The sequence below is a fragment of the Neodiprion lecontei genome, chromosome 4, assembly GCF_021901455.1.
Source record: "Neodiprion lecontei isolate iyNeoLeco1 chromosome 4, iyNeoLeco1.1, whole genome shotgun sequence".
NCBI lineage: Eukaryota > Metazoa > Arthropoda > Insecta > Hymenoptera > Diprionidae > Neodiprion > Neodiprion lecontei.
Genome location: NC_060263.1, coordinates 17,536,890 through 17,555,982, shown reverse-complemented (window position 1 = coordinate 17,555,982; position 19,093 = coordinate 17,536,890). Strand labels below are relative to the sequence as shown.

General features: G+C 35.8%; 1 protein-coding gene across 11 annotated transcripts in view; it reads left to right on the top strand.

Annotated features, from left to right (window-relative positions):
* The window catches only part of LOC107224546 (glutamate-gated chloride channel), a 106,054-nt gene that overhangs the window by 64,219 nt on the left and 22,742 nt on the right, over positions 1-19,093 (top strand). For 8 of the 11 annotated variants that reach the window (XM_046738376.1, XM_046738375.1, XM_046738374.1 and 5 more), the window contains 4 exons: positions 9,693-9,757; positions 12,997-13,217; positions 13,554-13,636; positions 18,696-18,836. In XM_046738376.1, coding sequence (XP_046594332.1) covers positions 9,693-9,757; positions 12,997-13,217; positions 13,554-13,636; positions 18,696-18,836 — 510 coding nt within the window. Of the gene's footprint in view, positions 1-2,009; positions 2,157-9,692; positions 9,758-12,996; positions 13,218-13,553; positions 13,637-18,695; positions 18,837-19,093 lie in introns of all 11 variants that reach the window. The other 3 variants (XM_046738372.1, XM_046738378.1, XM_046738377.1) reach the window with 1 other exon arrangement.

Here is a 19,093-nt window from a genome sequence, read left to right as displayed (position 1 = left end):
ATTTTATATTAAAATATAATTATCGTTTATTTCTCACATCGGTATGCAAATCAAAAATGTTGGCCCAACATTTCACTTCTTCTCCAATGTCTTAATTCACGTACGTATTGTTCAGGTACAGATGAAATTGAAGAAAAATAATTGAAGGGGTTTTTGGAAACAAGAAAATCATTATTAACGCAAACATTAGAAACTGATATGAAAATGAGTTATATTTGCACTGTTTATCCATGATTAATCGACTTCTTTCCCCAATGAAATCAGTTAACTGAAGTATGTTATCGTTTGTTATGAGTTCGTCTGATTAATCTAACAGAACAATTCGAAAATTGTGTTTGTATACAATAATATATTCAATCAGTAACACTGCTCCACGATCACACAACCGCAGCCATTCATTAAAACCCGAAATCACAATCAGTCCGATACCCCATTTCTATAACCCAATCATGGACGAAGATACACGTGTGCAATTATCTCTTGGAGATGTAAATCGCCGAACGCGGTAAATCAAAGAGGTAGAAATAACACGCTTCACGGACACCTTGTACGTATCATTGGGGCGATTGTTATGCAAATTGAATTTCCACTTTAAAGCCGTCACCTGCTCCTCGGATTAGATATTGTAGATACGTACCTACTCTGTGAATTATGTACAAGATAATACGTGTACGATTTTTCAGACTAATCTGAAGTATAAATAATCAGTGTACGACACTCGCACGGTGCTCAAATTGTATCCGAAAAATCCATTTTTATGTTGACCTATTGGATTCTCGTTGTAAAATTTCTCGTGGATTATACACAAAACAAATATTTCCGTCTCTAACATTGAGCAGCGAGATTTAGGCGTCGATACAGCGAAATGAGAATAATTTACAGTACTTGAAATTTTCATTACAGTAACCGAATGACAATTGATTCACTTTTTTAGTCAGCATAGGTTTTATGAAAGATTGCCGAACTCTTTTCAATACAATGGAATTCTAGTTTTCAATAACTTTGTCAATTGGCAATTTTTATTTCGATTTCATCGGTGATGTTTGTACCGTACTTGCTGAAAATTGTTTGAAAAACAAAATGTTCGACGAATTTGATTCATTCGTAGTACAGAATTGTGTTTAATTTCCATTGAATAGTGAAAAAATTCATACCAAACTGGCGCTGTAAAGATAGTTTGCATATTTCACAGAAAAAATTTCCGTAAAGACCCAAACTAGAAGAACGGTTTTAATCTGTGACTACTTTTCAAATGATGAAAATAAGAGAAAATTCACCCTCATAATGAGTATTGCTTATGCAACGCGTAGTAAGTGATGGCCTGACAGCGGAATTAAAATGATAAAGTAGCAATCGCTTAAAATTGGAGCTAAATGAATCCAGGTAAGTTTTTTACTGCTTTTTTCATTGCTCTCTTGATTGATTCTGTTTGATTACATTGTTTTCAAATCCGAAAGAAAATTTGTCATACGTCAAAAATGTATGTAAAAGTATCAAAAACTTACACACACATACACACAAATGCACACATATACCTTTGTATCTGTTATTACGTAAACTGTTAGTATTATTATTGTTATTATTATTATTATTATTATTATACTGTTATCCAGACCACGAAAGATACGTGGATATATATACATTTCATAATTCGAAATGATATGTATATATACGTATATACATATGCTATATGCATAGAGTAACGATAAACGATGATGATTAAATGTATGGTATGGGATTATAATTGGAGCGCCGAAGTTTCAATCCTGGATCACCAAGAGCTGATGGTGATGATGATGATGATGATGATAATGATGACGTTGATGATGATGATGACGATGGTGATGATGATCATGATGGTGATGATGATGATGATGATGATGATGATGATGATGATGATGATGATGATGATGATGATGATGATGATGATGATGATGATGATGATGAAATGTTGAGATCAGGATCATCTCAGCGCTACGGGTTGCCCTACGGGTTCGTTGGTGTTACAGATGCGGACTTTTGCTGTGGGATGCGACAGCCAAGCGACGTGGCATCGTTGACGAATCAATCAACGCCAACACCCCGCAATCCGAACCAGAACAAGAACATCAATAACAACTTCATGCCGCACGAAAATCTCCGCACTCATCTCCGCGGTCCGTCCCACTGTTGAATATAATATAAAAATAATGATTACGAGGATTGATTATTCATTTGATTTGCTTGTTGAACTACGTACCGTGAGTTTTTCTAACCGCGGAACGAGCCATGAGCCTGCGGCAGGCAGCCGGAGTTACAGCTAATATTTAGGTTGAGCAAACATTATTTGTCAAAATAACCTGAATATTAGGGAATGTGGAATATGATGAAAATCTTAACACAGACAATCACCTCAGGTAATAATGAGGCAGTTAAGAATAGAACTGTCATCCAATTCAGTTATGAAGCGCGGTAATGAGGTGGCGGGACACGGTGATCGACCTGGGCATAAGTTGTAACTACGGTTGCCTGCCGCAGGCTCGTAGATCGTTCCGCTGTCAGAAAAGCTGACGGTATATTACATATATATGTATACATACCGGGACAATCTCTTGAAACTTGAAAATCAACCGCGCATGCGCCAAATAATTCAATCTCATTGGTCGGCGAAATCTTCCCGCAGCCATATTCTTGTCTGCGATGCAGGCCAGCCAACGTACGCAAAATGTGTACGTTTGAGTTTTCAAAGAGCATAAGCATTAAATTCCGACCGTTCGTTGAAGAATCAACTTTCCGACCCAATAACAAATGCTTCTCAAACCCTTCCGAGTCGCTACCTCAATTATTTGAGATTCTCACCTCGAAAATTCGTATCAAATACATCGCCACCAGAAACAGTTTGACAGCTGAAAACTCTGGATGGCGAGCCTGCATGAACAGCCGACAAAACTCGCGAATGCGCGGTTGATTTTCAAGTTTCAAGAGATTGTCCCGGTATATAAAAAGAAAAGAAGAGAAAAAAAGCGGGCAAACGAATAATAATTATCATAATGTAGGATATGCAGGTATATTATTTATGTATAGGTTCGTCTTGACGATAATGTCGGTGATGGTCGTGCAAATTCACACTCCAGTATACATATTATATACCTATACTTTATGGAGATGTGGTTTCTCTCTGTTTAGCAATTACGTGTAGATTATACAGATGTTCGACTGTGGAGTCCATTGTGGAACAAAGCGCTAAACTGAGATACAACATTTCCCAGTCATTAGATAAAATGTATATTGGCTAAACAGTAAACAGAATTCTTTCTTGAATTATTCGTCCACGGCACAAGAGAAGGGGATATTTCAAATTGAGAAAAGCATCTTCAAAATATTCGGACACTTGAATTTCTGGTACAAGGTGCGAATTCCGCATGCAAAATTATCGGTTAGCATAAAAATTTCTTCAATTCGTAATTCTTTTTATTCGAAATTGGACCGTAATACTTTACAAGGACCTTCTCTTCGACGGAAGGAAGTGGCAAAAAAAAAATTTCATCGTGATCCGAGAGAGGCATGTGAAACATGGTTTCTAAATCGCACACCACTACCCAATTCAATACGAACGGTGGCGGTAGCCGATTGTTACATCCGGTTGAATCGATGATTCGCTGATCAAATTGAACCCGGAAACGTTCTCTACGAGTTTCGGTTTTCCGAATTATCCCAGCTTTCCTTGATCCAATTAACGATAAGATTGCGAAGACGAGTTGCGGGGAAAGCATGGTCAAGGGCTAAGCAGACCGGCGCTCGTTTTCTTGTTTGAGCCAATTTTCACGCCATTAGAAGATTACTTAGATTCTGTACAAATTGTGGTACAGTTTCAGAGCGCACAAGTTCCAAATGGAATCCCGCAGCCACGTGTCTTACATTGCTGGGGTTAAGACAAGTGCTTCGTGGTTCCCTTTTAGTGTTTATTAGGAATTTAGATGCGAGATGAAATGAGAAATGAAAGAAAAAAAGTAGAGTGACAGAATGGAATTTAAAAAGCGTGCTATGATTAAGAAAGAACGGCATGCAAACGGTGTTATAGCGATATCTGAGGGTAATTACAGCATGATGGATTAACTTTGAATGGCTGTAGCTGTGGTGGTTTGGATTTTAGACCTGATGTCTTATCGCAGAAAAGGAATTGGTTCGTTCTCTACCAGCTTTCAGTCAATAGCGGTACGTCAATCATCATCAACTCATGCAGAATCACTTCTGGTTCTGGATAAATAAGACACCTACGTTACTCTTTCTCTCAACTGTCTTTGGCATGTTTTATACTACGAGTCAAAATTCAATCGGAGGTTCCATAACGTCAAAGTAACAACGTCTTTAGTCGTTTCCATGAAATAACTGCCCACAATCGGTACGATTACATTACTAGAATTTTTCTAATTTAACTGAAGAGAAACGATTTTCAGTAGCACAGCTCATAGCTCAGAAGAATCTACCATTTGTGAAGTCCGGTGTGCGCACTTCACGAAGATTTACGTAAAATTGGTCAAATTCAGTTGAAGCGAAGTGTCGAAGTCGGGTGTGAAATCGCAATCCAATAACTCTGAATCACTGGTACACAGCTTTCCACCTTTTCTGGCATGAGACGTTCAGAGTAGCACTATCAAAATAGTGCCGCGTTAATGGTTGCGCACTTGATCTTAACCCCAGAATTTTCGTTGATCGTTTGTCGTACTATTCTATATTGTACATTTTTATACCTACATACCCAGATGTGTTTTACACTTTCAAATACATACACGCCGTGTGTGATGAATTCGGTGTTTGCTGTGTGTGGTCACGATGTGTAAACCCAGGGTCTCACTGAACCATGCGCTTACAAAATTCACCCTCTAATCTTGACTGCGGGACATCCTTCGAATTATTGCGATATGTGTTAGTCTTAGATGTTCACCCTGCAGTCGATCCCCAACCGCACCTCATCATTCTCTCGTTCTCCAGCCATACTCTCAACGATGATTAGATTTTATTGAAAAAAAAGAAGATATTAAAGGAATGTTTTACGGTGTTTCTTATTGTTTTTCGTGAATTTTTTTTTTTTTTATTTAATATTGAACTATCTATGTGCACCAATCAATCATCTGCATTTGGCAGTTTTATCGCAGCATTCGATCATCTCTCACCGTGACTAATTCGTCTCAGTGGATAACGAGGGGAACGGCAGAGCCATTTTATGAATCGTTAGCCATTTCATTGCCGTCAATGTTTTGATTACACCACTTGAAGTCGTTAGATCGATAAAACTATGCTCTAATCGGTTCAGAATCCCTGACCTACATCCGTGTTTTAGCTTTATATTTAAATACACCTTCTTTACCTTGGTCCCTGCACTTTTTTTTTATCACTGTATCTCTGTCTTTCTCCAATTTTCTCCGTACCTTCAAACAAATCAGCATCATCACTCGCTTCATACAAAGATTTGTGTACACTAAAGACAAGTTTCTAATCTGGACAAATGTGACTTTGTTGTTCATTTCATATTAGTTTTATGATCAAGAAACTTTGTGTCGGTGAGTTAATGGAATTCAAAAAGGCTGATTATTCTGCCATAAAAGCTTGCACCTCGGTGAGCACGGTTCTTGGAACTCTACGACTGTAATACAGTGAGTCTCAAAGTGACGTATTGAGAGAAAACTTGAAGTAAGTTCTGAAGACGTTGACGAATGACTTCGAGTGAGTTTTGAAATTTGAATTGTTCACTTGAGATCAATTAAAATGAATATCACTTACAAGATATCGTCTGACTTTAAGTGGCCCCAATCAACGAAACGTGACTTACGATTTTAACTGACTCCAAGTGAATTAAAATCAATTGAGATCTAATAAAACGTGTTGAAAACATCTTCACTGAGCGTAGGTGCATGCTTTTAGGAATGGTTAACCTCACGGAGAATTTACGTTGATTTCACAGTGTCTAAAATGCTTGGAATCGTCATATGCAGAATTGTTTCTTGCATTCCAATTTTGACTAAACGATATTGTGACAATGAAACTATCCGACTCATATTTTAACTGATCGATCAATCTCAGTAACTTAAAAACCCATTTTATCGATTTCGTAACTATTTCGAACCACCCGAATGATATCTAAAACATGTCGCAAGATATTTCTTAGCAGTTTTGAGCGAATTTTTTATGTAACTTTGAAATAGAATTTCCAACACTTCGAAGAATGTCCGATCATCATATTAATCGCGCCCAGATTTATCAGAAAATTTCATAAAATTTGTGAGTAATTGAAAAAAGTTCTTTAATATGGATGAAAGCTTCAAAAGCTCCGATTAAAATGAATCAATCTCGATTTATTGTTGAAATAACTCCTCGAAAAATCGCATTGATTTTGGCACATTTATCTCACCCCGTAGTATTTTTTTGTATTTCAATATGAAGAACAGACAGTCGGCCAAATTTGTATACGAATCACAGCTTCGTTTGTTCGCAAATGAATTTTTCGTGAATTCAGTATTGCCTGATATGAAGTTTTTCTTCTGTTCGTGAGCGATTTCAGTCGCAAAATTTCTTTCGCACAATTGCCGGAAAATCCATTTAGAAACAAAATAGAAACTATGTTCTGGTAAAATTGAGAACGTAATGCAATTTTGTGGTTTAAAAAAAGTGGGAACATTCACGTAGTCCGAAGCTAGTTCTTTTCTTTCACTTTCAATAAAATTTCACTTGTCCGACTTTTGGTCAAAATTTTTGAACTTAGTTTTTTTCCTATCGGTCTTCTATTTTAAACAATTTTTTACTGGACAATGCTCGTTGAAATTCTCTTTCAATTCCGCATTGAACATCGCGAGCCACTGTACATACGGTCTTTCAACACCGTTATGAAATTATAACATCATCGATTTTTTTGTCACGCTACTGACACTTTCTTACACATAAAATCGTGAGGCTCGCGATCGGGATATTTTGCACGTTTCTATTTAGCAACTAGGCTGATATAATCACGCACAAGCTGCACGTAACTCGATTCATCACGTCGACTTTTGTAAACTGAGATAATTGCATATTGACCCCTTGTTTCTTTACTTCTTTCTCTCTCTTTTTTCTATTTTTTCTATTTTCTGCTTATTTCCTTTGTTCACCCTTCCTCTTTTCCCCACCTCCCTTGGATTTTCTTTGTTCCACTTTACGTCGTATTACATGTTATCCTAATTTCTCGCCAGGCGTGACACGATTAAGAGTCGACAAAGCCACTCAAGTGAACGGAAATACCAATATCCACTTTGTGGATACGTATAAGAACCGTTAGATATGGGAAAAAGTGTAATTCCATTAAAGTCACCAATAATCACCGTCGTTTCCAATTAGCCATCGGCTGTCTATGTACGATTCAAGTTAGAGATTGACATAACAACGATTAATTAATACAGTGAATCAATCCTTTTTTTTTTTAAAAAAAAAGAGAAACAACATATATAAATCGAACATTACTTTCCTCATGTATTCATCATATTTTCGTCTCTTTTCTTCTCATCATCATCCACCAGCAGAAAAGTATTTAAAAACAAAAAACTGTTTCATCTTGTTGTATGACAATTGCGGCGGAATTACATACCTATCGATTTTTTGTTTCTTCACTTTTCGTCCGCAGAATGATTCAATCTAGCTCACATGTGGTATCGTCATTATATTCGTAACTAAAACTTCCTCGATATGGTGTTTAATAAAAGAAGATTATCGGAAGAGCAATCGAATCGAGTGTTTTTTTTTCCTCTCGCTCTGTAAATCAACCACGAAAAAACCGATTTTCTAACAAAATATATCAGAATCAAATTATGTCATTTATTATTGACGACTGTTGAAATCTTTTAATTTCTGGCTGGTTCACATGCGCCTTACGTATACGTTGTTTATACCTATTACATCATATGTAACTACATAAATATATATATATTGAATATTGTAATGAACAAGTATTACATTATATCATAGTAGATTGCATTGATTGATGTTCTGCAAACATATGGCTTGTATAATGATTGTTTTTATTAAAACGTTGACAAGGGTTCGAGGGAAAGAATTATTTCAGGTGGCTAATTCGAGGCATGATTTAGTGCCGAATGAATAGTGTTTGAATTTCGTTCCAATAATGAGTTTACCTAGTCCGAACTTCGAAGCTTTGTCAACGAGATGCGCATGCGCACTGTGGCATGAAAAAAATTGCTTTACGTTGTTACAGCTTTCTAGCTTCAGCTATACACCTAGAAATTGTCTATTTTTAATATTATTCATGAGGTGGAGGTATTTATGATACATAATGGTCTTTGGTACATCAAAATTTAATAACAAGCCTCGCCGTTACTCTTCGGATGAGCGGCGACACGTGAATACGTGATCAAATCGATCCATTGATCGGGAGATTGTTAATCAACTGCCCGATTAAACATATACGGGATTTGGCAGTTCGTACAACTTTGAAAGTTCGCAATTTCTTTGATTAAAATTCATTTGCAAAAAAGTTCAATTCCACTAAATTATTAAACCATCGTATTAAATCATTGTGCGAACTTTGAAGTGTTTGCTTGTTCGTTCTTGGATTATCTAATACGTTTTCTCAGTCATTAAAATAATGTAAACTCCGTTACAATTATGATCAGAAAATTCTTCCAATATTTACTATTTATATCTTTTCGGATTTTCGACAGAATTATAAATAATCGGTGATAAAACAAGAAACTAAAATAGTTAAAATTCAGTATTCAAACCAAAGATAATGACGCAAAAGCACAATATTATGTAACGGTAATAACGTTGTCGCAGAAATTATTTTAAATGAATAGTTTCGTCGGAAAATATTAATCTCCAATAACTGTCTCGTTACACAAACGTGAATAATTGATGTGTTCTATGTATATAATCATGCAATGAATTCAAGTGATATAGAAAAATTGGATTTCGATATCGTCATTTCAGCAATGATATTATTTCCTATTCTTTTTCTCGAACTCCCAACGAAAGATCACCGAAACTTCAAGGCTATGGTTCTTATTTTAGAGACGTTCGTAAGTACGAAACGGCGAGTAATGAAGAAGAATATGAGAGAAAAAAAAAAAAAAAACCGCCTAGAATTCACGAGTGGTTATACGTCGAGTCCTTTTATAATTCATTGCTGGAGTGATCGAGAGTGTCGTTGATATATTGTACGTACCACTTGAATCGAGACACGGATCTGAAAGCTTTATTTACAGTCAAGTCGCTGGATCTTCCACTTCCACGACAATTTTTAAAGATAAAATTCACTCCCCCATTCAGTGTTTCTCCCTCTATCTCTGTGCCACTGTCTTCTATGCTTTTGTTTCACGTTGGTGCTCAAGACCTGAGACCTCAGACGAGGGTTCATTGTTATCCAGTGCAAGATGGAATTTTACAAGTGCCATAAAAATTTTAAAATTTTTCACTCAACTCGGGACTAAAAATGTTCTTCCCCTTTTATATGAAAAAAAATGTGGAAACGGAATAATTTGTTTGTTTTTTTTTTCTTTCTTTACGTTTTTAGCTCTTCAAATTCCATGCAATACTCGATAACGATGAGCGATATGAAAAATTTGTTTACTTCGACGTATGCAGACTTACAGGTGCAGCAATTTTTATTTAAGCATCGTGCAAAGTATTCTGCAAAAATTGTTGATAGTGAATTTGTTGATGTGTTTCAGGCACTCTGACCGTGAATGTAAGCGTGCTGCTATTGAGTCTGGCTTCGCCGGACGAATCAAGCTTGGTAATTTTTTAATATTGTATACACATAAACGTTATCAAGTTAATGGTAAATTAGAGCAAGACAGAATTGAGAAGGTTGATTGGCCAAAATCGATACTTTTTATTAGTTTTATCACGAGATAGTTGTACTTCACCGAGTATTTATGGAGTTATTATATTCGTAAAGTAGTACGATTTTTGTTTCCAAATACAATGATATAAGATACTGTGATCACAAAACAAAAACTTAGAAATCGATGCTTCATTTCAAATTGACTTAAAATTGTTAAAAAAAAAAATGTTGTAGATTTGTTCAATTTCACCCTATGATGGCTAATATTTTTCAAAAAACTATTTTCTACATATTCATCAGAACTTTCTGTTATCTCTTGGCATCTTAAAGCATTCAATCTTGCAGCATTGCATAGGCGTTGATTTTGATCGACGAATAGCAATCTTGCATTTCACCTCATGGAAAGTAAATGTGTTTCAGTTGCTTTGTAAAAAATAGTCTTCTAATAAAAATCAGCCATTGAAGAGTGTGTTTGAATTTGGAAGTAAACTCAGTCCACGTCAAGGCCTTTGCTTCCGAATCCATGTATCAGAGACGAGCTGACCGCCCGACCATAACAACGCTCTAACGACCACCAACATCTATCGCACGACAACAATCGGTAATCCGGCTTTTGAACAACGAAACACAGCTCAGATATCATTCTGTATTCGGTGGTCGGCGAGTGCGGTTGTACGATCTGGAGCTACACTAGATTTGATATCCGCGTTTACCATTCTATTCAATCCCGGCTATCTTTTGGTTACCCTTGTTTTCAATTACAAGCTTGTCGTTCCCTTTCGACTGTGAGTTCAACCCAGATAATTTACGTTGTTTTCATTTAGTTACATTATTTCTGTCTACTTTCGTTTGGTTTTAGAGCCCAGTTCTCTCCTTGGAGTTGAGAGCCCGGTGCTCTCGATGCGTGTTATTACTTACACTAAAGCTTATCTTGCTATTATCGTAATAAGTATTATATTCACCCTTCAATGCAGTGTACCAACACCAGAACTAAAGTTATTTTATATTCCAAACAGACAGAGTGAAATTGTCGAAATTTTAACGATATCCAAGCGGTTTGAAGTCTAGCATCGCTTTTGGTTGCTTCTGGCGATAATATAATTCCATTATTTTCTTATTTTTAACTTAGAGGCATTCATATCTTACAAATATACAAATTCGATAAATACTCAACGTACGACTATCTCTTAATAAGATTAATAAAGAACATTGACGTTTTGGCCAACCAACTCGCTTAGAAAAGTACAATAAAAAGAGAGAACAAGGAAAAAATACAGGGATGAAAGTACCGACTCTTCGAAAAGCGAATCAAGAGGGGGTCAAGATTCGAGGTTGAAATCCCACTCGCGAGTTCCTTTGAGCCGAACAAGAAGTGGGAAGGTCGGGACACCAAGTGGTAGTAGTAGAAGTAGTAGCCCAGTAGCAGCCTGCCGAAAATTCTCTTTGTCCGATGGGAATGAAGGAGCACTTAATCCCGATCAAAGTCGACGCCAAAATGGTGTCAGAACGTGGGGTTGGCCAGGGACAAGGCTGCTCTCCGAAATTGGATGAATCGTTGTTCGGACGTTATCAAGATCCGGTTTTTACCCTCGGCTGGAGGAACAAGATTAATGTTTTTTTTTCTCGTCGCAGTAAGAGTCTAACGGAATGGCGGCATTTTGCTTTTTGCTAGTCGAATGATCGCGTCAAGGGTTATTAAGGGTGTTCGTTTGGTTTTTTTTTTTTTTTCTTGTTTCATGTTCGCGGAAGCTTTGGCGTTTTTTCGGTTCTTGGGGGGGGGGGGGGGGGGAGGGTAATTGAACTTGCGATAACCACGTCACTGAAGTTTCAAGATTTACAGATTTTTATGAAATTTTAACTACTACGTATGAATTTTTGCGAAACAAGTAACTTTATTGTCTGTTTTGATTCGTTTTTTCGCGTATTTTCTTACCTGTCTGTTCAAATAAAATAAAAAATTGCCAAAAATTGCGGTTCTTCGAAACGCACCCTTGCGTAGAAATGCTTTTTATAGGAATCCGAGGTAATTCTACAGCCATTCCTTGTAGTATGGAGATCAAAAGTTGATATCTACTTTTCTATCTTAGTGCAATTATAAACGATCAAGTTATGCCGTTCATTTGAAAAATAAAGTTTATAAAATGAATACCGCGATGTTGAATATCAACACTAGTTTTCAATCTAAATATATATTCTTCAATTGAAATTTCATGTGAATATCGTCAATTAGGGCCGTGAAAATATGAAAATGATATTAATTGACAAGAACAGGTTGTGTACTGATATTCCTATTCTCAAGTACTGAAATTAAATATAAGCTCTATTTCTTCCATTCACAGATAGAGCGATTTTATACGGATAGATGTGACCAAGACAAATACTCTCATTTTGTTTATTGAAGAAAGTAATGAATTTGGTGTCTTGACGGAACAAAAGATGAAAAATTAGATTCTTATGTCATACCTTTTTTTTTCATGACTCTTTTGAGAAGAAGTATCAAACAAAACTTATTCGTCTCACTGTCCTATTTAAAAAAATATAGTCGGTTCACTTGTGGAATTCGAAATACTGACGAGAATCACCTCTTTGTTTTTTGACTCTATCTAATGTAATGTGTGAAGAGAATTAAAATTCTAGCGGAATAGAATTTTTCCTTGTAAACAATTATACTTTAAGGCCAGATTGAGGGACTCTTGCAAATTATTTTCCGAGTACATTATTTAAAAAAAAAATTCAAACCCCAAGACCGTAACTTCTCTTCAATAGATAAATTAAGGGGATATATTTTCGTTGTGGTCTCATATACATGCAGAAAAGAAGAAAAATACCGAGCAACCTGTGAGTTGGAAAAATAGAACGTGGTCGATTTTATGTCTAATTTAACTGAACTCCGAATTCTATATAAATTGATAAAAAATCCCATGTACATGAATTTCTGAACACTTCCGTTATTCGTGATAGTAAGTTTTGAAATAACTACTATTAGAGAAACCGTTGAAGTGATATCAACAAAATATATTCGTGAAAAATTTTAATAACCTTGACGAACATGGCGATAAAAACATGCTGTAGAGTCGAATTCCACGCAATTCCACAAACCTATGATTGCAGAAATTTGCAATCTGTAGTGTAATGAGAATGAGCAATTTCTGTTTTAATCTTATTTCGTCGTTGTTCCGCCGGTGCAGAAATATGAGGTAGAGTTCCTCCTGCAGCAGCAGTGGTACGACCCGCGTCTGCGTTACAGCAATCGTTCGAGCTACGAATTCCTGAATGCAATTCACCACCACAACGATATCTGGCTACCGGATACCTACTTCATTATGCATGGAGACTTTAAGGATCCCCTAATACCGGTGCACTTCGCCCTGAGGATATACAGGAACGGGACTGTGAACTACCTGATGAGGTGTGCAATTTTATTAAGCTACCTTGCTCCACTTCATCCCTTCAATCCTTGCTACACCCCAGACATTAGAAAAAAGTCTGTGCGTGTCTGTGTTAACCCTAATCGGTTGTCGATCATTTTTCAAACTCCTCGTAAAGTTAAGGAATAGACTGTCATCATTTTTTTGCTCGAAGTCGAAGCTGTAGAAAGAAAAATGTATATTTGTAAAATTTTTATTACCGTTTAACCTTAACTTTGCCGATGCATTACAATATTTATGCAATCAATTTTGGTTAAGAAGACTGATTATTTGATTTTTATTTTGAATTGAGATTGAAAAATTCCAACCTGTTACAGGCGTCACCTCATACTTTCGTGCCAGGGTAGGCTCAACATATTTCCCTTCGACGATCCAATGTGTTCATTCGCCATCGAAAGCAGTGAGTATATATATATATATATTATACTTTAATAAATTTAAATTAACAAAGCAGAAGCAGGTAAACAGGAAAATCAGGAGATAGAGAAAAATTAGAGTTAACGCAACCGGTTTGTTCCAAGTCATACAAGAATTCGAAAGAACGTAGTTTTCATAGCGAGAATAAACAGACAATTATTATTCAGAACGCAAAAACTAGCAGAAAAGCAATTGGGGAAAACGAATAGCTCAGAAAATAAGAGTAGCTTCGTATTCATAAATTTTATTTTACTTTGTAAAACCATTTTTTCTTATTTTCCTTTGTAAATTCATACAGCAATCTTGTTTCATCGTTGAAATATAATAGCGAATGCATCGTATGCATTAATTTGTGTGGCATAGGATTGTTTCCTTATCTGACCTGGAACGATTTTAAAATCAAAAAAATAACAGGCACGGCAAGGCTCGGTGTTTTATCCAAGCTCTGCAGGAGGGACCGGGTAACGGCATTTATACCCGAGTCCGTAAGAAGGCAATAAGCAGCGACGGTAAATTGTTTACCCGAGTCTTGCCAATATGAAGGCGGTTATTAAAAACTACCCGAGTCCACGAAAACTCAATTAGAACAAACAGCACAGGGTTTTTCGACTAGGCAGCACCTAAATCTTTTTTTCTTCATCCCAGCGGTGGTCCTTTTATTTATTAAAATCACACATATATACATACGAAATATTATGTGGGGAAACTTGAATATTTTGAAAATTCACAGCTCGTTAACAACTTCGACTTCTAGCTGGAAATTTTCAGCGTTGTTTGGGGATAGAATGAAGTATAATCCCTGAAAATTTCAAGCGATTTCGAGTTGATAGAAAAATGTTACAGCTATCTGAAAACAGCGATTTTTCAGAAATCGGTTGGTTTTGCGAGGCCGTATATAAAAAGGAACGTGGTAATTAATAATAATTCGTGTAGGTAGTGATAAAATATACCTAGACGAAATATTTGAGCCGTCGGTTGGCCGTCTACTTGGAAAATTCTTGACTTGGCAGCGTTTCAAAGTTATGCGAAATTTTGCTAAAATAGTAGTTCATGAAAAGGGTCCTAATTAGACTGGATTTTGCTTTGGAGTAAAGAACTATTTTTTTCTTAAAAATACAATGTCAGAGACAGGGAATGCCGTTTGATTCGAGTCTTTAAGTCCCATAGAGCTCCCATGAAAAAATCGTGAATGTAACTAAAAAATTGAATTATTAAAAACTTCAAAAATTTCTATAGCCACTAGATTTTCTTATATTAGACTCAAATTTGGAAAATCGTCTTTTTTTATAACCTACTTTCTTGAAAAAAATCAGCAGCCGAATCGCTGACCTAAGCCCGCAAGCTGCGGTCGAAAAGTATTGGACGTACCCATATATATATATATATATATATATATATATATATTAGAACAAATATTTTTTTTTTAAATAACCTCTGAAATACTTTTTTCACCCCTCCGAAAAGTATTTTGAAAAAAAAAAAATAGTCGATTTTTTGAACCAGTCTAATATATGTATACACTGAGAGGAATTTTTAGTTTCGGTTACATCTCAGTCCTTAACTATTTTCATTTTTTACCACAACTGAAAAATATAGTTCTAGGTACAAAACGAAAATTAGTTTTCTAGCCGTTACCAGAAATTCTAGTATCCGTTACTATTCTTTCTTGTTACGATCACTGTAACTTAGGGTGGTCCTTATTTAGGGTGTTTTCGAAAATTCCGGCGGACAAGGCGGAAAAAGTTTGCAAAATAATCAAAAAAAATGTACGCAAAACTTGAAGCCTGTAGGTCAACTCTAAGAACTGCCTCCGATTTTTCGAAGCACTATTAAGGCGGGAAAAAAAAATAATGTAGTAAGCTCGAATTCCCATGTTATTTAAATGGGAAATTTCACTGCCTTTGCTCAGAGAAAATTGTGGTTGTCTTTACCATAAAAAATAGTGTACTCAGGGGACAATACGAATTTATAGTTAATAGAACTTATTGCATTATGTTGTTCCGAACTATGAATTTATGGTTGCATCTGACAAAAGTTGTATGGTTAACGGTACAATAATGAAGACCTGACCATATTCAAACATTAGTGCGATAAACGTGATTAACTTATCGTTACGCGATTTATAATTTGGAAATTTTAGATTGCAATTTGTTAACTTTTACTATACCAGTTGAGTAGCTTCATCGTAAATGTATAGTAATACTGGAATGAAAAAAAATTGATGAGGAACTCGTAGATAAATCATCTCAATGATTTTTCGTGAGCGCAGACACCATTTTGACAACTTATCAGTAGCTACAACCGTTGAAAACGCATTTGGGATCGATCAAAACCTAGCGCGTGATCTTTTCCTAACCGGGGCTCCAACCCCTTTCGCTCGCAATCTTCGGATTATAAGTCGGGCACCCTACCTACTACGCCAAACTACCTTATGGGAACCTGTGACTTTATTTGATTGATCATACAATGTACGGTGCATACAGACATGACGGGTACAGTTACTGAAAATTGATCAATAAGATTATTCCATTTATGAAGTGAATTCAGCACAATTTTTAGTAAATTCCAAGTACCGTAAATGAAATTTCCAAATATACCTGATACATTTACTGCACAATGAAGTAAATTCAAAATACCCTTTTGCGTATTTCCAACTAAGTTAAGCAAAATGACAAAATTATAATACACATTTATTGAGAATGCTTAGTAATTCACTTTATGACACGAAATTTGTAATTCAACTTCACTTTTGTGTTGTAAATGTGTCGTAGATTTTCAAATATCTTCAACCGTGTATGTTTAGTTGTTGAAACTATGTTCGTATGATCTTGTCTGAATAATTACTGTATTAGCGTTAACCATATTTAAGTCGAGTCAAACTATGTACGGTGCATTCAACTCTGACAAAAGTTGCAGGAATCATCTCGGGTGGTCTAAATACTTATCCGTAAATAGTTGATTATGAATTAGTTAACTGAACCATACTCTATATTATCGAAGACTACAGAACAGAGTTCACCGCACTATACGAATATAATCCTGATGAAGATCTGTGTGTGGTGAACATTAAAAACAAAAATATAGTTAATTGTAGTATTATTATAGTACCTTTGACGTCCTTGCATCAACTATAAGTGTATGGTAAAATTGATATTGTGTTTATAGTGCGCCAAACGATAATTTGAGTGAATTCTACTATAAAAATTATCTTCCCGACTATAATATTTTAACTACACAGATTTCTAAATAGATGCGCAAATTTTTCTCTCAGTGTTGGAGGCAGTTCTTAGAGTTGACCTACAGGCTTCAAGTTTGGCGTACATTTTTTTTGATTTTTTTACAAACTTTTTCCGTCTTGTCGGCAGGAATTTTCGAAAATACCCTAAATAAGGACCACCCTACTGTAACTATATTTTCCTGTAACTGTTATAAAAATTTAATGCTTGTGCAACAATAAATTGACGTTAAAGCCGTGCTTAGCTAAAAAAGTTCAGTAAACCGAAAAAACCGATTTTGCGTTGCCAAATACCAAAAAAGGATCAACGATAGCGAAAAATGGTTACCTGTACCTCGTTTTTCGTAATTCCAACAATATTCATAGTTTTTTTAACGTTCTTTGTTTCACCGAATTTTTCTAGTGCTATAACAAATGAAATTTTTCTCAACGTACAGCAAACAATGTAGGAATGAGTTTAAAAACGGGGCGAATGAAGGGATCGCCGATCGGTTCATTTTAATTAAACATTTTCAAAAGGGGGGAAACGGAAAAGAAATAGGCTGAAATTCTGTAACTCGATACTGAGATTAACGCTTCAGCCAACAAGCTTGGATCCTACCGGGAATATCCTAACCAATTGAACGCTGGCGTTAGGTTTCAGAGGGATTATTTTTATTTTTTTTATTACTCGTCTTTTTTTTTCTCTTTCATAGCTGCCGACTCAACCGTGCTTGTCGGTCATTTCAGCTGGAACCCCAACATTGAACAACCGCTCGATTATTTTTCGACTTTGAGTTCGACTAGCTGGTGTCGGTATATCCGTAAACAGTAGGAGCAATAAAAGATGTTCAAACAATGCGGGATAACAATTGTCTTGAATTACAAATATCCTGAAAAGACACGATCAAGTTGATTAAGATATTTTCGAAATAAGAATATTTAGCCAAGAAAGAAATAAAGACTAATAACAATAATGAAAGAATAAAAACCAATAGAACGATGATATTTTTTTTCAACTTTGATTCACCTGAGGAATTCATATTATTCACTTCGTTGTGGAAAAATTCTTGAAATACTCTTGAAGAATAAGTGAATGTATTCTTTTCACATTCAAATATTCAAATTACGCTGTTTGTTCCTGCTGAAAATTTTATAACTCATCAAAAATTCTTTCTGATGGACGAACAGAAATTGATCGTAATCAGTCAAGTAAATATGAGAAGGCAAAAATGCTATTTCGGCTTTTCTTAACGAGAAGACAATCACCGTCTCAATTTTGCACCGAACTTTCACTACTTAAATCAAGACTTGTATGAAAAAAAACCTCTGTGCGGCTGTTTCAAAGTTGGAGCAATAATATATTGTAAAAAAAAAAAAAAAAAAAAACATCCGCAATCAATAACGCACATCAATGCGTCAAGTTTTTGTGTAATCGTTATAATTATAATTATTCCTAATATTCAATTCATTCCTCGCATAAATCAAGTAATATAATAATAATAATAATAATAATAATTATAATAATTGTCGTACGATTACGAGGCAGAGAAATCCAAAATAACCCTGTAGATGTTTTTCACAAAAAGCATATGAATCATAATAGTAATTACGAAAACTACAAGCAATTAAATGCAGGTAGCATAACATATTTGTTATAGTTTACGATGAGCTCAATTTCCTTCAATCTCTAGTGAGTTGCAAATGGGAAAAGAATAGTTCAATTGTTTTTAGTTTTTCTCGCTTGTATCTGTACCTACATCAAATTTGATCCTGCAAAGAACCGATCACCTCGACAGATTTTCAAAGTGAGCTATTAACATTCCAGTTTCGTACGAGCAAACGGCGATAACCTACGTTTGGAAGAACGACGAAGGAACTCTTCGCACCAGCCCGAGTCTGACCACCCTGAACGCATATCTCATTCAGAACCGAACCATACCCTGCCCCATCAAAGCCAGCTGGAGGGGTAAGTGATGAAAAGCCCTCTCTCACCCCCACGCTCCCCTTCTCCATCTCTCTCACTCTTTCTCTCTGTCCGTGTTTCTCCAAATCCCCCTCCATCTCCTCCAAAACCTCCCCTTTCTCCCTCTTTCTCTTTCTCTCTCTCTCTCTCTCTGCTTTTTATCTCTAAAATTATTCCAAACATTTCGATGTTATTTTTTCATTACTCACACTTGCAGATGCAAACGCGCATGACACGAATTAAACAAACATTCTTTGCTT